General features: G+C 50.6%; 1 protein-coding gene across 1 annotated transcript in view; it reads left to right on the forward strand.

The window, feature by feature from the left end:
• The window catches only part of YY1 (YY1 transcription factor), a 37,131-nt gene extending 12,019 nt beyond the window's left edge, over positions 1–25,112 (forward strand). Inside the window, exons 2-5 of the mRNA XM_051830847.2 lie at positions 8,278–8,440; positions 18,108–18,168; positions 19,645–19,803; positions 20,437–25,112. Coding sequence (XP_051686807.1) covers positions 8,278–8,440; positions 18,108–18,168; positions 19,645–19,803; positions 20,437–20,619 — 566 coding nt within the window. The 3' untranslated portion in view covers positions 20,620–25,112. The remainder of the gene's footprint in view (positions 1–8,277; positions 8,441–18,107; positions 18,169–19,644; positions 19,804–20,436) is intronic.
• Positions 25,113–26,494: the final 1,382 nt, after the last annotated feature.

Raw genomic sequence — 26,494 nt, forward strand, 5'->3', positions numbered from 1 at the left:
GCTTGGTCTCTGTTTGCTGGGCTCCTATCTTCTGCGTTAGTTTCAGATGGCCCTCAGCCCTGCTGAAATTGTGCTTTGGATGCACACACTCCTGGTGGACCTGGTGTGCCCAGCCACTGATACCCAGCACAGGTCACAGTCCTGCCACTATGGCTTCTTGTACCTGTGAGGGACTGAGTTGTGTGCAGACAGGATCTAGCTTCCCAGAAAGGGTACTGCTACAGATAGGGCGGAGAGCTGGGGAACTAACGAAATTCACCTATGCTGATTGAGAAGTTGTGAGCAGGCAGTGTGGCTCACAGGGAACCAGAGAAGCTGATGCTGTATGTCTTCCACAAAGATTGAATAACAGGAGTGATTTCTTGATGCTGAGGAGTCGTTTTGCAGGTTGGTGAAAAATCAACTTTCATCTTTAATTTTAAGAATTATCTGCCTTTGTGCATAAGAGAGAGAGGCGTAACAACAGGATCTGTCAGCTGCTGGTGCCGTCTCTACCCTTATGGCCCATGCACATTTAACCTTCCTGTTGAGGTGTCTGAATCCTGGTGCTGGATTCTGCAGATGTTATGGGCGCTTTCACAGGGTCACTTCTTGCTGTCCCACTGGGTGCTGAAGACCCACGCCTGCCTTCCTTAGCGGGTCTCGTCTTGAACCTACAGAAATGGAGGACAGCTGATAATACTCTTTTACTAAAGCCTGTGTGTGCACTGGTTTGAGTCCTGGCTGCTCCACTTCCAGTATAGCTCCTTGCTAATGTGCCTAGGAAAGAAACAAACGATGACCCAAGTACTTAGGCCCCTGCCACACGTGTGGGAGACCAGAATGACAGTTCTAGGTCCCTTGCTTCGGCCTGGTGCAGCCCCAGCTGTTGAGACCATTTGAGGAGTGAACCAGCAGATGGGAGATCTCATTACGAAAGCATGGAGTAACCTACAATTATTTCAAACTTAGGTCAACAGAAGACTTTGAAGTGCATGTGTATGGTGATAAAAAAAAAAAAAAATACTGATTTTTAGCCAGTTTGATTCTGGCTTTACAAAGTTTTCCTCAGTATTGGAATTGCCTAGATGTGGTCCTGAATCCCTCAATGCATTTCCTTTTTAATCTTACATATTTCTGTGACTTTAAATGTAGTCTGTGTCCAATTCCTGTATAGTTTTCTGCAACCTAGAACACTTTTTATCCATGCATGGTTGTCCACTTGCCTCCTGGAAGCCTGTCCGTGGTGTTGCGCAGGGATCTCCAACTGGAGAGGAATTCTTGCAGCTTCTCTCTTCCCCCAGCGTCTTCCATGCCGTCTGATGTCGTCCTGCCATCCCTCGTACTTCTCCAAAACAAACCTTTAACCTGTGTGAAAGAATGCTGACCCGTGTCTTACTTGGTAGTAAAATGTCCTTGTTCAGTGATCTCACTGTCAGAAATTATTCCTTGTTCCAAGTAGAAAAATTGCCACTGTAGTTTAATCCTGTGTTCTCTAAATTCAATCCCATCATTATAGATCAAGGGTTGGCAGACTTTTTTTTTTTTTTAACTTTTTTTTTTTTTTTTTTTTTTTTTTTTTTGACAGGCAGAGTGGACAGTGAGAGAGAGAGAGACAGAGAGAAAGGTCTTCCTTTGCCTTTGGTTCACCCTCCAATGGCCGCCGTGGCCGGTGCGCTGCAGCCGGCGCACCGCGCTGATCCGATGGCAGGAGCCAGGAGCCAGGTGCTTTTCCTGGTCTCCCATGGGGTGCAGGGCCCAAGCATCTCGGCCATCCTCCACTGCACTCCCTGGCCACAGCAGAGAGCTGGCCTGGAAGAGGGGCAACCGGGACAGAATCCAGTGCCCCAACCGGGACTAGAACCCGGTGTGCCGGCGCCGCTAGGCGGAGGATTAGCCTAGTGAGCCGCGGCGCCGGCAGGCAGACTTTCTGTAAAGGGCCAGCTAGCAATGCTTTGGATTTGAGTTAGATGATCCTTGTTGGAGGTCATGAACTCCACATGCCTTGTGTCAGCAGGGTTGTGTCCAGATAGCGTCCTCACTCACGACACCTAACACTGTCGGACAACCTGTGTCCATTGGCAGATGAGTGGGTACACAAAAGGTGTCTACGCAGAAAAATTCAGGCATGAAGAATGGAATTTTGGTGTTTGCTACAGTGGATGTACTTTTAAAGCATACATGGTGAAATAAGGCAGATACTCTGTAATTCTACTTACATGAAGTACCTAGGATAAGCAAACTCAGACAAAGTGGAATAGAAAGTGGCGCTTAAAAACTTTATTTATTTGAAAGGCAGAGAGAGAGAAGGAAAGAAAAAGTTTTCCAACTGGTTAATTCCCTAGACGGCTGCAGCACCCAGAGCTGGGCCCATCTGAAGCCAGGAGCTTCTTCCGGGTCTCCCACATGGGTGTAGGGGCGCAAGCACTTGGGCCATAGCAGAAAGCTGGATTGGAAATGGAGCAGCCGGGACTCAAACCGACACCCACATGGTCTGCCAGCACTAGCAGCTTCACTTGCTATGCTCCAGTGCTGGCCCCGGAAGCGGCTTCTTAGAAGATTTGTTTATAATTTATTTCTTTGAAAGGCAGAATGAGAGAGGGAGGGCGAGATCTTCCCATCTGCTGGTTCTCTTCTGGAATGGTTACAATACCCAGAGCTGTTACAAATGATTACAAATGGTTACAACAGCCAGTGCTGGGCCAGGCCAAAGGCAGGAGCCAGAAACTATCCAATCAGCGCTGCAGCCGCGGCCATTGGAGGGTGAACCAACGGCAAAGGAAGACCTTTCTCTCTGTCTCTCTCTCTCTCTCACTGTCCACTCTGCCTATCAAAAAATAAAAAATAAAATAAAATAAAAAAAAAGAAACTATATCCAGGTCTCCTGCAGGGGAGACAGGGACCCAAATACTGGGACCATCTTCCACTGCTTTTCCAGGTGCATTCATTAGCAAGGAGCCGGATCAGAAGCAGAACAGCCAGGACTCAAACCACGAGTTGCAATGTGAAATGCCAGTGTTGCAGCAGCAGTTCAACCCGCTGCACCACAATGCCGGCCACTATTTATTTATTTATTTGTTCATTCATTCATTCATTGATTTGAAAGAATAGCAGGAGGGAGAGAGCACCTCCAGCAGCTGGTTCATGCCTCCAAATGATTGTAGCAGCTGAGGATGGGCCAAGCCAGAGTCAGGAGCCTGGAACTCTTCCATCCAGGTCTCCCACGTGGGTGACATGGACCCAAGTACTTGAACCATCACCCCCTGTATCCTGGGGTGTGCTTTAGCAGGAGGCTGAATTGGAAGTGCAGCCAGGACTGTAACCAGCACTCTGATAGGGTATGTGGGTCTCAAGCAGTAGCTTAACCTGCTGTTCCTTGAGACCTACGCTCTCTGGGTTCTTTGTAGTCTTGAGTGTTGGTGTTGAAAATTGAGCCTTGGGGCTGGCACTGTGGCATAGCTTGTGAAGCCACTGCCTGCGGTGCTGGCATCCCACATGGGCTCTTGTTTGAGGTCTGGCTCTTGGTCCCAGTGCCTAGCATACACAGTACCAGACACACAGGAGACCCTCAATTAGTACGTCTAGCATGAATATAAGGAATAATCTAGCCTGTGATTCCTTATACCATGAGTTATGCCTGCCTGCCTTTCTTTCTTTTTCTTTTCTTTTCTTTTCTTTTCTTTTCTTTTCTTTTCTTTTCTTTTCTTTTCTTTTCTTTTCTTTTTCCTTCCTTCCTTCCTTCCTTCCTTCCTTCCTTCCTTCCTTCCTTCCTTCCTTCCTTCCTTCCTTCCTTTCTTTCTTTCTTTCTTTCTTTCTTTCTTTTAAGATTTATTTTATTTATTTGAAAGAGTTAGAAAGGTCTTCCATCTGCTGGTTCACTCCCCAGTTGACCGCAACGGCCAGAGCTGTGCGGAGCCGAAGCCAGGAGCCAGGTGCTTCTTGCGGGTCTCCCATGCAGGTGCAGGGGCCCAAAGACTTGGGCCATCTTCTACCACTTCCCCAGGCCATGGCAGAGAGCTGGATCAGAAGTGGAGCAGCTGGGACTAGAATCAGCACCCATATGGTGTGCCGGTGCTTCAGGCCAGCGCTTTATTAACCCACTACACCACAGTGCCAGCCCCCCCATGCCTTTCTTTTAAATTTTATTTATTTAAGAGGAAGGAGGCTCCCATCCACTGGTTTATTCCCTAAATGCCTGCCAGGCTGAAACCAGGAACTGGGAATACCATCCCAGTCTCCTGTGTGGCTGGTGGGAACCCAGAGAATTGTACCAGCACCACTGCCGTCTAGGGTTTGCATTGGCAGGAAGCTAGAGTCACAAGCCAGAGCTGGGAGTCGTGCTTGGGTATTCCAGTGTGTGATGTGTGACATTTTCTTTTCTTTTTAAAGATCTATTTATTTGATAAGTAGAGTTACAGACGGGCAGAGAGAGAGAGAGAGAGAAATCTTTCATCCGAAGCCAGGAGCCGGGGGGCTTCTTCCAGGTCTCCCACAGAAGTGCAGGGGCCCAAGGCCATCTTCCACTGCTTTTCCAGGCCACTGCAGGGAGCTGGATCAGAAGTGGAGCAGCTGGGTCTCAAACCCTTGGCCATATGGGATGCTGGCATTGCAGGGGGTGACTATGCCAGGTTTGACCTTCATGCTGGCTTCAGCCTTCTTTCTATCCTCTGCTGTAGGCTGAGTGTATTCCCACCCTCCTGATTCATATGTTAAAGGTGGTGCCTTTGCAAGATAATTAGGTCTGAAGATGGAGCCCTCTTAAATGGGATTAGTGTCCCTGCTTTGTGAAGATGCAGCATTGACCATGTCACTCCAGAGATGGAGGACTGGGCCCTCACCAAGAGCGCAAGCGTGTGGGCACCATATTCTTAGACTTTTAGCCTCTAAACTGTGAGAAATGACTGTTGCATAAGCCATTCTTGTTGTAGTAGCCTGATAGACTAAGACATCACTTGCTGTTCACAATTGTGATTCTCAACCTGATATGATTCTTGAATCAAAAATACACATTAGTGAAGAGAAAGAGCTCCCTTCCCTTTATGCGTTTGTATGCACCTGCAAGTTTTGATGTCGTGGTAGTTGTGCCTGGGTTAGAGAGATTGAAGGGGAAAGCAGAATGAGTGGGGGGAGGGTACCCTGGGAAAGGGAATGGGATGAAAGAATCTAGCTGCAATGCAGAGTCCCAGTCAGTAACTGTGGCTATCATTATTAATGTGGGTTCCTTCATCTTCATCTGTAGCTCTCCTGTTCTTCCTGGTTCCAAATAAGAGGCACTCCAGCTTAACGGTGAAATACTTAGGTTTTAGATGTAGACTTCTGCCACTTAGTAGCAGGATAACAACTACTTGAACCTGCATTCAGTCTTCTTGTTTGTTCTGATGCCAGAGAGCTTTAAACAGTCAACTCGGTATACTTAGTTTTTGGTAATGACATCAGTTGTAGGATTTGCTTGTTTTTTTTTTTGTTTGTTTGTTTTTGTTTTTAAGATATATTTATTTATTTATTTATTTGAAAGGTAGAGATGGAGAGAGAGGTCTTCCATCCACTGGTTCACTCCCCGTATGGCCCAAATGACCAAGGCCAGGCCAGGAGTTTCTTGCAGGTCTCCCACATAGATTCAGGGGCTCAAGGACTTGGGCCATCTTCCACTGCTTTCTCAGGCTCATTAGCATGGAGCTGGATTAGAAGTGGAGCAGCCGGGTCTTGAACTGGTACCCATATGGGATGCAGGCCAGAGCTTTAACCCACTACCCCACAGCGCCGGCCTCCTGGGTCTTGTTTTGTAACAGGGGTAGAAAGGTTTGAACAAGTCACCTTTAACTTCGGAAAGATACTGTGTTACTGCTCTCTGTAAAACGGTTTGTTGGAGAACCAGAGTTTGGGTTAGTGCTGAAAATCAGCACCTATTTTCTGCTTTAAGCGTCAGGGTGGTAGGATATTTTTGGCCTCTGGGCACTTCCACTCCAGCATGAGGCAAGGCCAACAAAAGTTCAAAATGAAATGAGTTAGACTCTGTTAGTCTTATCAATAGGAAGTAATCTAGAAGTTCAAAGAAAAGGTAGGAATCCGAGGCTGGAGAGATAGGATCAGCAGGCCCTTAGAGAATCTGAGTGAGGCTCTGGAGGAGACACTGGCTTCAGAGAGGAAGTGCGAGATCATGCTTACTGAGTGCCTCCCGCCAGGCACTTGTGAATGAGCTCATGAGAGAAACAGGCTGGGTGGAAAAGGGAAAAAGGCAAAGGAAAGGGGCCGGCGTTGCGGCACAGCGGGTTGAGCCAGTTCCAGTCTTACCTGCTCCACTTCTGATCCAGCTCCTTGATGTGCTTTGGTGCAGCAGCAGAAGATGGCCCAGGTACTTGGCCCCTGCCACCCGTGTGGAAGACCAGGGTGGAGTCTTGGCTCTTGCTTCAGCTTGGCCCAGATGCATCCATTGGCAGCCATCTGGGGAGAGAACGGGTAGATGGGAGATTTCTCTCTCTCCCTCTTTCTAACTCTGCCTTTAGAATAAGTAACTCTTTAAACGTGGGGGGAGGGCTGTGACATAGTTAGCTAAGCCTCCTGCAGCAACAGCATCCCATATGGGTGCCAGTCATGTCCCGGCTGCTCCTTTTCTTTTTCTTTTTTTTCTTTTATTTATTTATTTATTTAATTTGAAAGGCATTGCTACAGAGAGGCAGAGGCAGAGAGAGAGGTCTTCCATCCGCTGGTTCGCTCCCCAGATGGCCGCAACAGCTGGAGCCAGGAGCCAGGAGCTTCTTCCAGGTCTCCCACTGCTTTCCCGGCCACTGCAGAGAGCTAGATGGGAAAAGGAGCAGGGGCCAGCGCTGTGACATAGTGGGCAAAGCCGCCACCTACAGTGCTGGCGAATGGGCGTTGGTTCGAGTCCCAGCTGCTCTACTTCTGATCCAGCTCTGTGCTATGGCCTGAGAAAGCAATAGAGGATGGCCCAAGTGCTTGGGCCCCTCCCTGTCCAGTGGGGGAGACCTGAAGGAGGCTCCTGGCTTCAGGCCATTACGGCCATTTGAGGAGTGAAACAGGGGATAGACTTCTCTCTCCCTCTCCCTTCCTCCCCCTCTTTCTTCTCTCCATCTCCTCCTGGGTCTGCCTCTCAAATAAATGATCTTAAAAAAAAAAAAAAAAAAAAAGCCAAGGAGAAATAGAAGGTACTGCGTGTGTTGAAGGGGAACAGATAGCACAGGACACGGAATGTCACCAAAGTGATCTGTGTAGCACCGTGAGTGAAGGTGTTTCAGTAAGGTTTCTGTACCTGTTTATCCTTTGCAACATCGCTGAACAACAGAACTGTAAAAACCAGCTAAGCTCCTATTGTCTTTTAGGTTTGAGATAATAAGAACCAAGGTGGGTCACAGAGAGAAGACTTTTTTTAACACTTATTTATTTGAAAGAGTTACAGAGAGAGGAGAGAAGAGAGAGAGACGTCTTCCATCCGCTGGTTCACTCCCCAGTTGGCCACAACGGCCGGAGCTGTGCCGATCTGAAGCCAGGAGTCAGGAGCTTCTTCCAGGTCTCCCATGCAGGTGCAGGGGCCCAAGGACTTGGGCCATCTTCCACTGCTTTCCCAGGCCGTAGGAGAGAGCTGGATCAGAAGTGGAGCAGCTGGGTCTTGAACCGGCGCCCATACGGGATGCCATTGCTTCAGGCCAGGGCGTTAACCTGAGCCACTGCCCCAGCCCTGAGACAAGACCTTTTAAAGGTATTCAGTGGTGCCTAGAACACAGGAGGTTTAATACGTGGAGCCCACACTGCGTTTTAAGCCTGTTTGATTTGAGATGGCAATAACACGCGTACATACAGTTATAGAGAGTCAGCTATATCCAGACTTTGGTGAGACTTGGAACCAAAATGGACCAACTTTCCTGCTGTTGCAGAACTTGCCCTTGTGGAACACAGCCATGCTTACAAGTTGTTGTCGGTGGTGACTGTGTGTACAGTCCAGGTTAGGCTGGGTGGTCCATCTCTCACTGCAGAGCTGAAACCTGCACAGCTGGAGTGAGAAGGCAGACGAGGCGAGCCAAGGGCTGAGAGCCAGGAAGTCCGATTCGAGTCAGTTCCACCATGTCGGAAGTGTAAGATGTGTGTGGTGTCTAAAAAGCAGAACTCGGAGATGGAGGAGGAGAATCAAGGAAGCTGAAAATGAGTGTTAGAGCAGTGGGCTGGGACCGGGAAAGTGCAGTGGCGAAGGTGCTGGCAGTGAACTGCAAGAGGGCAGAGAGGAGCGGGGGTCCTCACAGTTTATAAAACCTATTTACTCAGCTAAGATAATCTCATGTGTTTCAGATGAAAAAAAAGACATTGACCACGAGACAGTGGTTGAAGAACAGATCATTGGAGAGAACTCACCTCCTGACTACTCAGAGTACATGACAGGGAAGAAGCTTCCTCCGGGAGGGATCCCTGGCATTGACCTCTCAGATCCTAAACAACTGGCCGAATTCGCTAGGTAAGTTGTCAGAACTTTTCTTGCTTTTAATTATAGAAAGTGCTTGAGTCTTGCCAGCCATGTTTCCTTTGTGCCTGAGTCACAATGATGGCTTGTACTTTTCTCTAGGGAAACTTCTGAAAACAAAAGCATTTTATTTTTAGTAGTAACTCTGCTATTAATGTGAGTGGCAGCAGACAATGAGATGCAGCAAACACACTTGGGTTCCAGAATTGGTGTTGCTTCTGAGTAGATAAAGTTGCACACAGTGTATTGAAATAGCTATCCTTACGTTCCCACGTGGCTGCTCTGTGCACATTTTAAACAAAATAAACTCATAAACTCTGGAACGTAAGGCCTCATCTCTTTGCCTGCCTGGGGTTGAACAGAGCCTGAGACAACTCAAGAAATTTAGCCGAGGGCAGCCTCAGGAGGAAAGGTTTTTGTGATCCCGCATCCTCTAGGGACACAGTTGGGGGTCAGTGTTGTGCGCACTGGGTCGAACTGCTTACAATGCTGCATCCAATATCAGGGTGCCAGTTTGAGTCCTGGTTGTTCCACTTCCGATCCAGCTTCCTGCTAATACACCTAGAAAAGCAGCGAAAGATAACCCAAGTACTTGGGCCCCTGCCACCCAAATGGAAGATCCAGATAGGGTTCCTGCCTCCTGGCTTTAACCTGTCCCAGATCTGACTGTTACGGCCATTTGCGTGCGGTGTGAACCAGCACATGGATCTCTCTGTCTCCTTCCTTTTCCCTCTCTGTAGCTTTGCCTTTAAAAGTGGGCAGCTCCTGACACTCAACCTCAGTTTCCCACCTACCCAAATGGGTTTGAGAATGTCCTTACGTTTGATGGAGAGGATTCTTTTACTTTTTCTCTTCTATGAAACTAGCTGTGGGGTTATATAAGGGTGCTTCAGAAAGTCTAGAGGAATGAAATTTAAAGTTTTTTAATGCAGAAATTTTGAAAATCCATAAAGTTTTTCATAATAATTACTTCCCTGAACTTTTAAATGTTTATCTATTTTCATCTGCTTGAAAGGCAAATGACAAAAGGAGAAAGAGACCTTCCATCAGCCAAGACTGAACCAGGCCAAAGCCAGGAGCCAGGAACTCTGTCTAGGTCTTGTGTGTGTGAGTGACATGAGCCCTGATGCTGGAGCCGTCATCTGCTACCTCCCAGATCTGTTGGCAGAGATATTGGAAGTCGAGGAGCTGGGGCTGGAAGCATCACTAAACCCACTGTACCATAAGCCTGCCCCTCCGTGAACTGTCTGAAGACCCTCACACACACACACACACACACACACACTCTCAATCTAATCTGTTGTGGCAGGACGGTTAAGGCTGTGTCATGGATACTGTGCCAGAGTATGTGCGCTCGTTAAGTGTGCAGTGAGCAGCTGCTAGAGGGTCTTGAGCGGGGGTGGGGTGGGGGGGTAGGGGGGGTGCGTGCCCAGAGCTGTAATTTGGGAGAAGTGTCCGCAGCCACACCCAGGTTGGATTGGTGTAGGTAGAGGCAGGAAGGTGTGAGGTCAGTTGAACAAGAGCTAGTAAAAGCCTGGACTGGAATTAGGGCAATCATGGGGTAAAGAATCAGTGGGAAAGCTTTGGGAGCAGGTTGACTTGACTGTGTCTGGAGGGGGAGTCAAGATTGACATTAAAAACTTCACTCCTGGGGCTGGCGATGTGGGTAAACCCACCATCTGCAACACCGGCAGCCCATATGGGTGCTGGTTCAGGTCGAGTCCAGCTGCTCCATTTCTGATCCAGCTCCCTGCTAATAGCCTGGGGAAAGCAGTGGAAGATGGCCCAAGTGTTTGAACCCCTGCCACCCATGTAGGAGATGCAGATGAAGCTCCCGGCCCAGCCCTGGCCGTTGTGGCCATCTGGGAAGTGAACCAGCAGATAGGTGGAAGATCCTTCTCTCTGTAGCTCTGACTTTCAGATAAACAAATAAATAAATAAAAGCTTCACTCATTGAGTGATGGAGAAAATTCAGAGAAGCTTCCAGCTTGGGATTCAGGGCAAACAGTGTTGGTTTCAGGTGGTGATAATAAAACCTCCACGTTGGACTTGAGAAGGCTTTAGGAAGTGATTGGGGCCAAGCCATCTAATGATAGGTGGCTGAAAGCACGGAAGGGGTAAGTAGGCTCTGAGAGGGGAGGTTTTGGGAAGAAAAGAAACCAGCATTGAATCTTGGGAGAGGATAGAAGGGCCAGTGACAGAGTGCAAGGGTCATTCAGACGGCGGGTAGAGACTCAGGAGAATACAGCATCCTGACAGCCCGTCCAGGAGCTTCTAGAAGGCCCAGCAGAAAGAGGAATGAGACATTGACAGCGTACATCAGAGTAATAGTGGAGGAACAGAGGGTTGGGGAGGGTTTTGAAGAACACAGGGTAGAAGCAGTGAGATGTGGAAGACAATAAAGCAGTGTTCTGAGAGAAACTGTATTTACTATAAACATAGAATCCTGGCCGGTGCCATGGCTCACTAGGCTAATCCTCCGCCTGCGGCACCGGCACACCGGGTTCTAGTCCCGGTCGGGGCGCCGGATTCTGTCCCGGTTGCTCCTCTTCCAGTCCAGCTCTCTGCTGTGGCCCGGGAAGGCAGTGGAGGATGGCCCAAGTGCTTGGGCCCTGCACCCACATGGGAGACCAGGAGGAAACACCTGGCTCCTGGCTTTGGCTCGGCGTAGCACACCAGCCGCAGCGGCCATTTTGGGGGGTAAACCAACAGAAAAAGGAAGACCTTTCTCTCTGTCTCTCTCTCTCTCACTATCTAACTCTGCCTTCAGCCAGCAAACCTATCAGTGGAATACATTGGCAAAAAATGGCAGTCAGGGGTGGGCCTTTGCATGACAGTTAGGACACCTGCTAGGTTACCTGCACCCCGTGTTGCAGTGACGGGGTTTAGTCCTCGGCTCTGGCTCCTGATTCCAGCTTTCTGCTGATACGAACCCTGGGGGGCAGCAGACGTCCCAGGTGATTGGGCTCCTGGCACTCATGTGGAAGACTTGGGTTGAGTGCCCAGCTCCTGGCTTTGGTGCCCCAGCTGTTCAGTGTGGGCGTTTAAGGAGTGAACCAGCAGTAGGAAGTTCTCTCATCTCTGTCTCCCATCCAACACACACACCCACCTGCCTCTCAAATAAAGACTTAAAGTCAGATAAGCACCCTCTGGGGTGGGCATTGTGCTGCAGGGGTCCAGCTGCTGCTGAGGGTACCCACATCGCATAGTGGAGCGCAGTTAAGAATCTTGGCTCCTCCGCTTCCAGGCAAGCATCCTACCAGTGTGCACCCTGAGAGGTAGCAGATGATGGCTCGAGTGTTTAGACCCTGCCACACACATGGGTGACCTGGAGGGAGTTCCAGACTCTTGGCTTCAGCCTGGCCTTTCCCTGCCGGTTATGGTTTTTTGGGATGAACCAGCAGATGGACGATCTCAAGATTAATTAATCAGTTTCTCTGTCTCTATCTCTCTCATCTACATCCTCTTCCCTCCCTCCCTCTCTCTCTGCCTCCTTCCTCCCCTCCTGTGCTCTAGCTGAAAATAAATAAAGCATTTTTAAGAAGAACTGTTTCAGAGATGCAAGGATTCCTTATATATACCCTCCTGCATGTCCTGAGGAGTTTAAGCCGGTGACTGTTGGGAGGAAAAGTTGGCAGTGGAACCCAGGACAGCGGTACAGCAGGCTAGAAATGTGTTCCGTGCAGCACAGGAAGTCAGCAGGTCTTGAGAGCCCTTTGATTTGTTGGTGGACAGAGTGAGTAAGTAACCTGATGGTGTGAGAAAGAGTCTCCAGAAAAAAGGCAATCAGAAAATCCCTGCACGGGGGTCTAGCTAAGGAGTAGGAAGCCACTGCCCTCAAACGGGGTGTAGTTTGTCACTGGTGAAGGGAAGGAGCTCCTAAGTGTGATCCCAGCACGGTCAGTCCTGCAGTCTGTTTATAGAATAGGATGAGCTCCTGCTCGACTGGACAGGTATGGACAGTGAAGATACAGGGTCTGGGCACTGTAGTGGGTTGAGGGTAGGACGTGTTCCCTCTCACATGGCATTTCAGTAAATCTCTCCAGTTGGGCAGTGGTGGTGGCAAGAAACCTTGGATAGTGGAACTATTGTGGGCCACACCACCTCCTTGTTGGTGAAGGCCCACAAGACTGGCTCTGTTGGCCTCATCCCCTCATCCCCTCTGGTCTGTGACTCCAGGCAGCATTTGAGCCCCACACTGTTGGCTGAAGGAGGTCAGCTGCTTTGCCCTCTTCTCCTTTGTGAGGTGCTGGGCTGGACTTGAAACTGACCTCAGAATGTTTCAGGTGCCTGTTGCCCTCAGCATGGACTGCTTAGTAATTCATTTAGAGGTGTGGGTAGGCAGGTATAAGAAATGATGACTCACTGGGCAGGTGGGACCATGGGACAGTTCTTTCCTCCAGTCTGTTTAGTGAGCGCCTCGAAGTGGTCAGTGGGTGAGACACAGCGAGTTGTAGTTCCTGATCAAGTCTTTGTGTGTGCTTCATTCACTCGTTAGCCCTTTGAAAACCTTTCGTGTGGGAGGGTTAGAGTAGAGTCGTTAGACCAATCCCAGATTGGTTATTACTACTTTTTTAATCGCTGCCCATACTGAGACTTTGACATGACTTACGTAAGGATGAAATGTGATGGTGCAGATGGGAATACCTGAAAACGCTTTGACGGGGTGGGCATTTTGGAGCAGTGGCTCAGGTTGCCATTCAGGACGCCTGCCTTCCCTGTCACAGTACCCAGTCTGACTTCATCTCCTCCATTTCTCGTCAGACTTCCTGCTAATGCATCCTGGCAGGCAGCAGATTATGACCCAATTGCTCGGGGCCCTGCCACCCTGTGAGAAACCTGGAGAGTTCTGGGTCCTGGCCTCCACCTGCCCTGCCCTGGCTGTTGTGGGTGTTATGGAAGATCTTTCCCACCCTCTCTGTTGCCGTGGTTTTCAAGTAGGTGAAAGTAAAGTCAACATTTTTTTAAAACCCTCTGCAGTAGTACCACAGGAGTGTATCCTGTGTCATTTAGGACGTGTTCGTTGAACCCACTTTGTTTTGTCTGAGGCATCGCTGTCTGCACAAGAAGGGAGCTGAATCGTGCTTGCAGGGGGTAACTGTGTCTGGTGAGGCCTTCGTCCCCACAAGCATGGGACAGTCACGCTGGCCTAAAAGTTAACTAAGCCTGTTTGGCAGGGAAGGGCTTTAATTTTGTATTAAAGAATCACTGCTCCAATTATTTTGTCTCTGCTTCTGGGACGTTTGCAGGTCTGTCAGTTGGGACTTTTGGTTTGTTCAATGTTCTGCTGAAGTTGGGCCAGGAAGCTGCTGCAGGTTCGAGTTGTGGGGATCCCATCTTCACAGCGTTGTCCCTTCTGCACGTGCCTTTACGAGGTGTCACAAAGAGCAGTTGGTCATAGGGAGTGGAGGCTTCCATTTTTATTGAAGCAGGAAGGAAATGTCTGGTCAGGGGCCTGGCTCCTGCATGGACTGTAATAAAGTGAGGAAAGCCTTCTGCTGTAACCATTCTCCATCTCTCAGTCCTCTAGCTAGAAGGGTGGTCTGGGACATCAGAACCTTCTAACAGCTGGCAAAATATTTTTGTTAAGACTGAACTTGTGGCCGGCACCGTGGCTCACTAGGCTAATCCTCCGCCTTGCGACGCCGGCACACCAGGTTCTAGTCCCGGTCGGGGCGCCGGATTCTGTCCCGGTTGCCCCTCTTCCAGGCCAGCTCTCTGCTGTGGCCAGGGAGTGCAGTGGAGGATGGCCCAAGTGCTTGGGCCCTGCACCCCATGGGAGACCAGGAGAAGCACCTGGCTCCTGGCTTCAGATCAGCGCAGTGCGCCGGCTGCGGCGGCCATTGGAGGGTGAACCAATGGCAAAGGAAGACCTTTCTCTCTGTCTCTCTCTCTCACTGTCCACTCTGCCTGTCAAAAAAATTAAAAAAAAAAAAAAAAAGACTGACCTTGTTCTTAATTAGGCCCATGTAACACACAGCCCGTGGTGGTGATGGCTGCCATGTCCCAGGGCTCCTCTAATCCCAACAGCTCTAAAGTGGAGGCTTTTTACACCCTTCTACAGAGTCAGAAACCGAGCCTGAGAAGTTGGGTGGTTTGCTCAAGGTCTACGGCTGATAGAAGTCAGCCCCGGGTCACATGCCTCGTCTTGTTGAGAGTGGCTGTACTGGTGTCCTCGCTGTCTCTGCCTTAAGAACACAGGTGACAGTTTGGGAGGGTTGAGATGTACTGAGTGGTAGCATCTGATTTTGGTCTGCACAGAACTTCCAGTGTGAGTATACTTTTTTAGAAAAATACCCTTTCTGTGTGTGCAGCCAAGCAGAAAGTAAGCAACACCGACACAGGTGCCAGATCTGTTGCCCTGTAGTGAGGACGACTTGCAGGGGCTTACGTACAGGCAGCCGCCATAGCTTCTTCGCTATTCCCCAAGTCCAAAGGTGTCTGTCCAAATGCGTTTTAAACTAAAATACTAGCACACATTTTGAAAATGACTTTAGGAAAAATTATCACAATAATGAAAAATAATCAAGAGTCTGGTAAATGGTACTGTTCTTTGTTTCGAGTGTACTTAAAATTTTCCATGATAAAATGTCTTAAAGAGTAAAGTTCTGGCCGGCGCCGCGGCTCACTAGGCTAATCCTCCGTCTTGCGGCACCGGCACACTGGGTTCTAGTCCTGGTCGGGGCACCAGATTCTGTCCCGGTTGTCCCTCTTCCAGGCCATCTCTCTGCTGTGGCCTGGGAGTGCAGTGGAGGATGGCCCAAGTGCTTGGGCCCTGCACCCCATGGGAGACCAGGAGAAGCACCTGGCTCCTGCCATTGGATCAGCACGGCGTGCCGGCCGCGGCGGCCATTGGAGGGTGAACCAACAGCAAAGGAAGACCTTTCTCTCTCTCTCTCACTCACTGTCCACTCTGCCTGTCCAAAAAAAAAAAAAAGTAAAGTTCTGAGAGGTGAATGTTGTGGTGCAGCAGGCTGGCAGCCACTTGGGGTGCCCGAATCCTAAATGAGGGCACTAGATAGGGTCCTAGCTCCTCTGCTTCTGATACAGCTCTCTGCTGATGTGCCTGGGAAGATGGCAGATGGTGACCCCAATACTTGGGTCCTTGCCACCCATGTGGAAGACACGGAGAGAGTTCCAGGCTCCTGGCCTAGCCCTGGCTGTTGAAAGAGTTTGGAAGATGCCTCCCTCTCTGTCGTTCTGCCTTTGAAATAAATAGATCTTTAAAAATATATAAGTTCTGAGGCAGGTGTTGCACATTAGGCGACTACTTGGGATGCCTGCAACCTATAGCAGAGGATGTTTGGGTCCCAGCTCCTCCGCTTCCCACCCAGTTTCCTGACAGAGGCTCCTGGGAGCAGCAGGTGATGGCTCAAGGGCTTGGGCCCCTGCATGGGAGACCTGATGGGGTTCCTTGCTCCTGCAGGCATTTGGGAGTGAATCGGCGGTGGAAGATAGATCGAGCTCTCTCCAGCTCTCCTTCCTTTTCCTCTAGTGCTGACTTTCAAGTAGAAATAAATAAATAAGCAAACAAGCAAGCAAACCTCTTGAAACTAAGTTCTAGGACTAATTCTGAGAAAAGATATGCAGGGGCATCTTTAAATCAGGTTTATCAAGTAATCTGCACCATAGATTTCACCCTCTTTGAGGTGTGCACTCTTAATGAATTTAGGCAAACACAGTCACATGTAGCCATCTGCACAGTCAACAGAGAATGTTTCCATAGAACCATCAGAGAATGTTGTCTTTATTTATTTGAAAGGCAGATTGACACAGGAGAGATGTTCTCTGCGCTGGTTCACTCCCCATATGCCCACAACATCTAGGGCTGGGCCAGGCTGAAGTTCATGAGCCCTGAACTCCCATGTGGGTGGCAGGGGCTCAAGGACTTGCCATCATCTGCCACCTCCCCAGGTGTGCATTAGCAGGAAGCTGGATTGTAAGCAAAGACAGGACTTAATCTGAGGTACTCAGATATGGGACATGGCTGCTTAACCTGCTGCTCCACACTGCCTGCCCCTGGGATGAGAATCCACATTCTTAAATGGGAAAACTGGAAACTTGGTTCTTATTTTTAGGTTATTGATATTTAGGTAGAATGAAAAGTATTTGTGAATCTGTTTTTCAAAGTGATCCCTGCAGGTGGCGCAGTGGCGCTGAATTTGTGCCCTGCCTAGTTTTGTGGACTCAGGCCAAGACTCCAGGATCTGTTGCTGTTTAAGATGACAAAGGCCAGTCCAGAGCCTTGTACACACAGGCCCTTAAGAAATTTTGCCAACTGATATGGTGATCAACTTAGAGGAGAGAAGGAGTGTCCACAGGGTTGGGGTTGGGGGGTACCCGACTGAAAATGTCTTGTAAAATTTATAGCAGAAAAGAGCTTGGTCAAGCTCCCTGGAGTGGTGGTGGCTGCCACACTCATTGCTGCTCAGGCTCCCCCAGGCGTGGACAGTTGAACCAGGGGACCTCATGAACTCAGATTCTGTGAAGTACGAGAACCAGGAAGCCTTTCACAGATCAGCTGTGAAGAAGGGTCTTGTTAGGGTTTGGTCAGCTCAAAGGTGGCAGAAACGTTCTTGTGTAATAAAAGGGTAAATCAGCTGCAGTCATTAGGGAACCATCGACTTAGTGTATTTATTAAACATGAGCCCTGTAGAGAGATGTGAGATGGCAGAATTAGGGACAGGAAGAAAAATCTGTCACAAACTGAAAGCTTTTCTAGTTATCCTGCACCCCTCTACCACACACAGATCTGTAGGGAATGCGTGCAAAAAAAGCTTTGTCAAAAGACCAGCCGTTGATTTGGTGGAAAGAGCAGGTAGGTAAGCTAGCAGCTCAGCGCGCTGTCGCACACGGCCTCACCCAGGCCTCCCGGAACAGCCGCCTCACCAGGTCTCTTGTCACATGGGGGAACTTCCCAAGCCCCCGTCCTGAGGCAGGCCAGAGACCTCTGTTGTATAAAATAAATGCTCGTAGCGTTTGGAAATCTGCACCGTCCCTCACATCTCCACGGAGAGAAGCTACACAGAAGGCAGGAATGTGTGTGTGTGTGTCCCACCTGTCCCTGTGGGCACCTCCCTGAAGTGCCCAGTGTTTCCTTCGAGAGAGGTTTTATGTGCATGTATCAAGCAGCTCGTGGCTTTGCTGGTGTCTGAGCCACCAAGGGGCGGCAGGTGGAGAGCAGTCTACACATCCCAGACACGCCCTTTTTGTCAGGCCCGGGTGATGGCACAGCAGCTGCTGCTGTGGGGTCCCACGCCCTGCCTCCCACCAGGAGGTTGGTCTGTGGTTGTCTCAGCTGTGGGTCTTCTGTATGTCGGAAGGGTTTAGCGTGACGAGCAGGTGTTTGAAGCACATAGACCCAGTGCATTTCGAGCCGCAACAGCCCACTCGCTCTGAGGGACCATGGCAGCGGCTCAGCCTTTCTCAGCATCAGCATCCTTGTCTAAAATGGGAAGCACTCTTCCCAGGGTCGGCACTCAGCGAGTGAGTTCTCATCCCGTCTCCTTCCTGGGAGCACGCCGTCGGCTTGGTTTGGGTACCTGGCAGGAAAACGTGCAGGGACTATATATGATTGATGCCAGTTGAGTGTACCCACTCCTACAAACCTGTCTCTCTCTCTCTCTCTCTTTTTTTTTTGTTTGTTTTTTGTTTTGATAAGAATGAAGCCAAGAAAAATTAAAGAAGATGATGCTCCAAGAACAATAGCTTGCCCTCATAAAGTAAGTAATGCTAGGGGGAGGTGCCCACCCACCGGTAATGAGGTGACAGAGAGCGTCTAAGCCACTGACACTTTCTATTTACGCTGTCATAGATTAAGTGAGGAACTAGAATGTCTGGTTTTTAAATTCAAAAGACTTCGCTTTGTCGTTTGGGGAAGTCTGTGTTTCCGTACTGGAATGGTACCGTGTCGGGAGCGATGTCCACATTATTACTGCTGCTGACTGCACTGGTCAGGGCCTGCCTTCTTCTGGCTCCTTAGCAAGTCAGTCTTAATCTGAAGACAGTGGTCGCATCTAACCCAGGGACCATTATGGGAACCCAGGCTGTGGTTGAAGTTTGTAAATGATTTTGGATGTTGCTAAATAACTCAAGTAAAGACTTGATCATTTCCTTCACGGTTTTCTTATTACCCTGTTAATTGTGTGTTGCTTCTAGAAGGGCACCTAATTGTTTTCAAATGTAGTCTTGAAATGAAAGAAAAACCTGAAGAGGTGCTGGTTGGGGATCTGCTTTATCTCATAGCCTCAGAGAAACAGAGGGAGGGGAGTTAGGAATGGAGTAAAGAATTTTTTCAAATCAACAATTGGAGAAAGATAAGCATTTGAAAACAGTTGGGCCCTAACTGCCTGCCATTTCTCTGGCTTCTCTGTGTACTCCTTTTCCAATTGCATTGTTTAAAATTCCATTTTCAAAACGGAAACTCGGCTTAGAAGTCAAGGTGCCGGTGCTGTGGCTTTCCCTCCCTGTTGCCTGGGAAGCTGTCGGGTGGTGGCCTGTGCTCCCCCTCTGTCGTACTGCCTCACGTTTCTGCCATCCGCTCCACTGCTGGGCAGCGACTGCAGAGAAATCGTCCGAGCCTGCTTCCCCGAGCACCGCCGCCCACCGCCTTGCCCGCTCTGGCGTCCGTTTGCCTGCCTCTTCCTTTGCCTCGTGTCTCACAAAATCAATTTCTTCTGTAGCTGCCATTCCTTGGAGGCCCTCTTGCTTCTTTCTCTGTCAAGAGGGGAAAGAGGCAGAGAGAAGAGGGAACAGTAGGCGATGGAGAATGACAGCCCATTGTCGCGGCACAGACTATGGGGCCCACCCAAGGTAGTGGTGGACTGCCGTCATTTAACTCCATTTATCTCGGTGCTTCCGTTACTTCATCTTGGCGGAGCAGGGTGAGGCGGCCGTGGGGGAGCTGGAAGCCAGGATGCGGGGTTCCACTCCCAGCCCGGCTGCCTCTCGTAGTGTGACCCTGGGCAAGTCTACTTCATGACATCTCTAAGCCTCAGTTTCCTCATCTGTAAAACAAGGGTTTGCATTAGATGATAAGGCCTTTCCCAGCTGTCTGTTGTCTAAAGTAACGTCCTGCGGGAACGCTAAGTAGAGCACAGGCGGGGGTGGCTTTGCCGAGTCTGGTCAGAAAGGCTGTTGGGCTGCGTCGTCCTGGCGGTGTGCAGTGTGACCCTCTAAGCTGCTCTCTCTGTTTTAAGGGCTGCACAAAGATGTTCAGGGATAACTCTGCCATGAGAAAGCATCTGCACACCCACGGCCCCCGAGTCCACGTCTGTGCAGAGTGTGGCAAAGCTTTCGTGGAGAGCTCCAAACTAAAACGACACCAACTGGTTCATACTGGAGAGAAGCCCTTTCAGGTAGAGCCGGCTCCTTCTGCCTCTGACACTGCCGTGCGGGTCTGGGCCCTGTGGGGAGCATGCAGGGGCCACACCCACACGCCCGGGGTCTCACTGTTGCTCCTAGTGAGGAAGGAGAGTGGTCTCTGGTGAGTCCCTTGGGAGGGTCGCCTGGGCTGGAGCGCAGCAGAGTAAAAAGCAGAATTGGCTGGTGGCTCCAACGACTGACTGACGGGGAACTTCTAAGATGCCGCTGTTTGTGGTGGGTCTAGGTCACCGCTGAGAGAGTGGCCGGCCAGCGGTGCAGCGAGTAAATCTGGCATGGGCCGTTTGGTAACTGATACCCCGAACTTCCGTGACCGTCTGCCTTTCAGCTGGTAGAAGCACTGAGGCTCCAGGTTCTTGCCATTCTACCAAGTGTTTCTCTTACGCTGGGTTTAGAACATGGGGGGTGGGGGTGGGTGTTAGGGGTTGTCCAGCATGCAGGCCTAGAGATCCCTGCCCACTACTTAGAAGTATCTAGAAAGTTCACCCAGGGCAGAGAGGGAAGGCATTGGCTAAAACAAAGAGCTGTTCTTCCCGAAGCAGAGAGACACTGACCCCTGGGGGTCTGGTCAGTTGTCTCGTGGTTGACCTCTGGTCTCTCCTCGACAGTGCACATTCGAAGGCTGCGGGAAACGCTTTTCACTGGACTTCAATTTGCGTACACACGTGCGCATCCACACCGGAGACAGGCCCTATGTGTGCCCCTTCGACGGTTGTAATAAGAAGTTTGCTCAGTCAACTAACCTGAAATCTCACATCCTAACACATGCCAAGGCCAAAAACAACCAGTGAGAAGAGAGAAGCCCCCTGGGCCTCAGGAAGCTTCTCCCAGGAGTATGGTTGGGAATAAACACGCCTCTCCTTTGTATATTGTTTCTAGGAAGAATTTTAAAAATGAATCCTACACACCTAAGGGACATGTTTTGATAAAGTAGTAAAAAATTCAGAAAAACTTTAAAAAGATGACATTGCTAAGATGCTCTATCTTGCTCTGTAATCTCGTTTCAAAAACACGGTGTTTTTGTAAAGTGTGGTCCCAACAGGAGGACAACTCATGAACTTCGCATCAAAAGACAATTCTTTATACAACAGTGCTAAAAATGGGACTTCTTTTCACATTCTTATAAATATGAAGCTCACCTGTTGCTTACAATTTTTTTAATTTTGTATTTTCCAAGTGTGCATATTGTACACTTTTTGGGGATATGCTTAGTAATGCTATGTGTGATTTTTCTGGAGGTTGATAACTTTGCTTGCAGTAGATTTTCTTTAAAAGAATGGGCAGTTACATGCATACTTCAAAAGTATTTTCCTGTAAAAAAAAGTTATATAGGTTTTGTTTGCTATCTTAATTTTGGTTGTATTCTTTGATGTTAACACATTTTGTATAATTGTATCGTATAGCTGTATTGAATCATGTAGTATCAAATATTAGATGTGATTTAATAGTGTTAATCAATTTAAACCCATTTTAGTCACTTTTTTTTTTCCAAAAAATACTGCCAGATGCTGATGTTCAGTGTGATTCTTTGCCTGTTCGGTTACAGAAAGTGGTGCTCAGCTGTAGAATGCATTGTCCCTTTTAACACCTGATGTGTACACCCATGTAACAGAAAGGGCAACAATAAAGTAGCAGTCCTGAAGAAGGAACATGGCAGAAAAAGGTCTGTAAGCACAGTCTTATTTTCTTTTGTTGTCCAGGATACTTAAAACTCTTGAGCCTCCCAGAAATTGGAAGCTAAATAAAGCAACTCAAGTTTCCTTTGTTTTGCACTCACTCACAGTGACTTGTGATGAAAGCGATGCATGGGTGTTTTGCTATTTCCCACATGTCCCGAATTCTGAGAGAGTAGGTAACAGGCATCCTGAGTTAAGGAACTACCTCAGAGTACCGCAGACCGGGCCGTGGGTGATAGGCTTGGGTTGCGGCTCCCCGGCAGGTGTGTGCCTGCAGCGTTTGTGCTGTGGCCAGAGCGCCTGGTCCAGGTGAGGTGCCCGCCGGCAGTGGGGGCGCCGAGGGGAGGCCCGGCCCCTCCACCGCGCAGGCTGCCTCAGGCTTCCAGTTGGCAGTGTCTGGTTGGAGAGCCTGTGATCCTCCATGCAGACAGTCCCGAGCCCGTGCTGGTCAGTGTGGCCGAACTCCACGCTGCTCTGCAGGCCCTGAGTGTGGGTGGGCGAGGTGGTCAGGTGACTAGAGAGGCGTGCTCGATGCGTCCTGGGCCTCTCACCTCGTGACCTCTTCAGTGTGTGACTCGAGTTTCTGAGCTTTCCCTAGAGTCAGATAGCAGACTCACTGAGGATGTTTGATCGGCTGCCATGATACAGCAAAATCCCCTTTATTCAGAATGCAGACGCACTGTGTGTCGTTCTGTGCTGTGTGCTGGGCTCCGCGAGGTCGGTGACAGACCAGCGAATATCAGAGATCCATTTAACCAAATGGCCAGGACACTGTCAGGTCAGACCTGTGGCCCAGTCTCCTGGCTTCTCCATCGGTCCTGTGGAGGGGCTCCTGGCCTGCTCACAGTGGCCCTGTGGCTCTGCAATTTTGAAGTGCCTTCTGACTCATAAGTGAAAATTTTAACTTCGACATTTTTTTATTCACCCAGAATTTGTTATCCACTGAGTAGTTTGATGGAACTGAGTTATATCAGAAGATCCCAGCTGTTGTCAGCATGAGCAGGGCTTTGCTGTATCTGGCAGTCAGGAAAGAGGTAAGCCCATGGCAGAGGTCGCCTTTGAAGCTGAGTGCCCCCGTGCCAGTATGTGACTCTTGGACTGTCTCTGGGCAGAGGCCTCCCTCCCCACTGGCAGGCTTAGCGGTCTCAGGGTGGCGCTGCTAAAAGCCACTCCCATCAGTGGATGCGTTGGAAGTCCAGCCACCTCACCCTCATCCAGTGTTGTGCCACACTGGAGCCTGGCCCTGGCACTGCCCTCAGGACCCCTGCCCACAGGCCCTCCACCGTGGGCCCCGGGAGCCATGCCGTGACCTGCAGGAGCTGAGCTCAGCTCCTGTGTGGAACGAGGTCCCTCTTCCTCTGTGCCTTGATCCCTGGGGGATGCCCTCGGTCATCTCTTCTGTCCCCGTCCGTCTCTGAGTGACAGTCAGCAGTCCCTTTGCCTTTCTCTGTGCACCTGTGTTCCCTCAGTCTGCAGAGCTACCTGCTATAAGGAGTTGAGCTTGGGGTTCAGAGGAGACTTGGAGGACAAGTTCCCTGTGACGCAGCACTCTGGACTCAGCAATAGTGCAGGAAACTGATGGATGAGCCACCATGTGAGGGGTAGAGGTAGTTCTCATTGGGTTGCACTCAAGCCCATTTTGCTTGTGGTTAGAACTCATAATTTTGCTAAAGATATAATTTACTAAAATTTGAAACGGTGTTCTAACAGTGAGTCCATTGTCTTGATGATTAATCTGATTTATAAGTACTACTGATAGACATATTTTCTTACATTGGAGCATAAATAAATGCATGTTTTTAGCATATGTAATATATAAAGACCCCAGAGTTTACACTTAAGATGTTGTTTTCTATTTTTAAAGTTATTATTTTCCCCCGTTTTGGTGGTGGGTTGGGGGAGGGAGCATAATATTTGTATAAAGAACTGTCACCCAAGTGACATTTATTTTCCCAGGTGACGAGTTTCACGCGGTGTTTGTGTGCTTTGCTAGATCCAAGGCCCGAGGATTTGAGGAAAATCAAGATGTTTTTCCTGTTTGGTTTTCATGTGCTAGTTCTTTAGTTACTTGCTTCGCTCTATTGAAGGCCGTTGAAGGGAGTAGTGTGCGCAGTGCCTGCCTGTGTCTGCGAGCAGAGCTGTAGGCCCCACCGCAGAAGCAGAGGTTTGCCGTGGTGGCGAGGGCTGGCGAGGGCTGGCGAGAGCCGGGCCCCGCCACCAGCATCGCCACCCTGCTGCTTAGCAAAGCCCGTCTCAGATGGGGCTCAAACTGGAGTTTCAGTCGAGGGTGCAGGAAGACCTGGCTTCCAAAGTAAGATTTTGAATGGGAAACCCGATAATTCCATCCCTGGCAGCTCCCCCGACAAAAACAGGCAGAGAGAATTGATCACTTCTGTGCCTCTGCCTCTGTGACCTAGACTTGGCATGGTTTAGGGGTCTGTGGTGTCGATCCTGAGTTCCCTAAGCTCTTAGGCCTTTTTTTTTCCCCTGACATCTGACCCCTAGGGTGCACGCCCAGCAGCAGGTCACAACTGTGGCAAGAGCTGAGGTTGCTGCAGGCCCCCGTGTGATGCCGCGGCCGTGCCGGGAGCCTTTTCCTGCCGGCCTGCCGAGGCCGCCTTCTTGCTGTCAGTGGATTGCTTTGGAGCCCAGCCTTCAGGGGCACCTGTCTGACTTTGTGGCTCTTCGTTCCAGCTGTCATTGGCGTCGCTGCGATTGCGCCTTCTCAGAGCCCGTTCCCCTCAAGCTCTTAACCCAGGGGATGGGAGAGGAAGTCCGAGCCCCGAGCTGTCCCTGGGTGAAGGTCGTGCAGGCCTCCGGGGCACCACGGGCTGCCGTGAGGTCTCGCCCTCCTTGCTGACCCTGACTTGTCTTGTTCCCACTCGGGTGGCATTCCAGTGTGCTGGTGGGGAGAGGGTCTTCGCTGTGGGGCTGTATGACCCTGGAGGGGAACGTTGAGATAGAACTTCGGCATCGGTTGGATCCGCAGGCAAATCAAAGCTACAGACTGGGTACAGGAAGGTGTGAGCTGGGCGCCCCGGGCCCCGTTGCCAGCCGGCATTCGGGGGCTGCAGCGGGTGGAGCAGGGACTTCCTGTTGATCTCCAGCAGAGTGCGTGAGATTGGTCAGTGGCTTCTCAGTGGACACCCGAGGCCGTGAGGAACAGCATGGGGTGGCGCGGCTGTGTGCTGTTGGCTGCTCCCCAGGGGTGCGTGCGTGGTCGCTGCCTGTGCTGTGGCAGGGAGAAGGGCTTCGGGCACCACGTGGCCTGAGCTTTCCCACAGCACCCATACCTGCTGAGGCTTCCCTCTGGTTGGCAGGGAGAATGTTCTTACTGGTCCTCGGTCACCTCACAGGCCCTGCCTCAAGGACTGCATTGCGTCTCATGTACATCTTTTTCTTAAAGTGTTCTTTGCCATTTCTGGAATTGTCCTTGGTTTTTTCCTTAGCTCATAGGTCATAGATGCAGAAATATTATAGTATTTAAGGCATCCGCATCAAGCATCAGATGGCTTTGCATCCAGAAACACATTGATTACTCAGTTTGAAGCACCAAGCATGTGTAACACGGCTCTATAAAATATAATAAACGCATAATGTGAAGCTTTGTCATGCCTTTGGCTCTCGTCTGTTCCCCCTCTAAGCCGCTGCTTTTGCCCAGTCCTGGCACACAGGAAACGTGGCGCTGCCGCCTGCCTGGGGTACCCGAGCTGTTCCCCTCACACACGATTCTGCACCCAGCAAGCATGCGTCTCCCGTAACCTCTCTACAGTCCCAAAGGCACAGCCACCTGCAGCCCCCTGTTCCTGACAGGGGTGGACTCCCGTAGGGTCCTGGGACTCCCGGAACTGCTTGGGACTTGACCAGCGACAGTGACTGGGGATCCCTTGTCCTTGGGGCCGGGGCCCTGCTGGCCGATGGCTGCAGCCAGATGTGCCTCCTGTGCCGTGCACATGGCGCCCCCTCCGAGAACTGCCGAGTGCGCTCTCCCCCAGGGTGGCAGCTGCAGTGAAGACAATCTGGGGACAGCTCTCCGTAGCCGCCCCGTGTCTGCCTCAAGTCCAGCAGTGCCCAGCCCCGTGGACGTGGCTTTCCATTCGCTCCTCCAGGCCACCTCTGAGGAACTGGGAGCATTGTTGCCATAGAGAGGGCGAGGGAACTGCCCGCGTCGGGAAGCTAATCCCAAACCCAGACCTGCTCAGCCTTCCCAGTCCCTGCTGGGTACCGCTTCCCTGCCCTCCCCCTTTAAATAAATGAATTTTATGGAGAAAGACCTTCCCCCGCTGGTTCCCGCCCCAAATGTCCACAACAGGCAAGCCTGGAATTCCAACAGCTGCTCACGCATGTGGGCGCAGCAGGAAGCTGGAACTCTGGCCTGGGGCGCCTCGGGCCTGGTTAGGGAGCAGTGCTGTTAGCCTCCTCTCCCCAAGCACGCGGGCCTAGAACTGCCGTCTCCCGGCCTTGGACGCTGCACGCAGGGCCCCCCACTGCCAGCCCCAGCAGCTTCCCGTGAGCCTTGCTGACGTCACCGCACTGTGATGGGTCTCAGTACCCCGTCCAAACCAGTGCTGCCCGGTTCCTACTGGGCAGCCTCCACCCACCTCTGAGCTCAGCCTCTGCGGAGTGACTGCCATGTGGGCCCGGCCCCCGGCCTGGATCCTGAGAGACCATGGTGGACTTCGGGGCTCCTGGCTTTGGGGGAGACTGCGTGTGTCTACAGAAACGAGTCATTGGGGCTGGTGAGCGGGCGCAGCGGGTTAAGCTGCCGCCCACAGCACTGGCACTCCATATCCAAGTGCCAGCTGGAATCCCGGCTGCTCCCTTTCGGATCCGGCTCCCTGCTCCTGCATGTGGGGAAGCAGCAGGAGGTGGGCCTCTGCCACTCACGTGGGGGACGCGGGTGCAGCGGCTGCTTCTGCCTGGCGCAGCCCAGGCTGGTGTGGCCGTCTGGGGGGAACCGGTGGTGGACGACCTCCGTCTCGCTCTATGT

This window comes from Oryctolagus cuniculus, chromosome 20 (assembly GCF_964237555.1).
Source record: "Oryctolagus cuniculus chromosome 20, mOryCun1.1, whole genome shotgun sequence".
Classification (NCBI taxonomy): Eukaryota; Metazoa; Chordata; class Mammalia; order Lagomorpha; family Leporidae; genus Oryctolagus; species Oryctolagus cuniculus.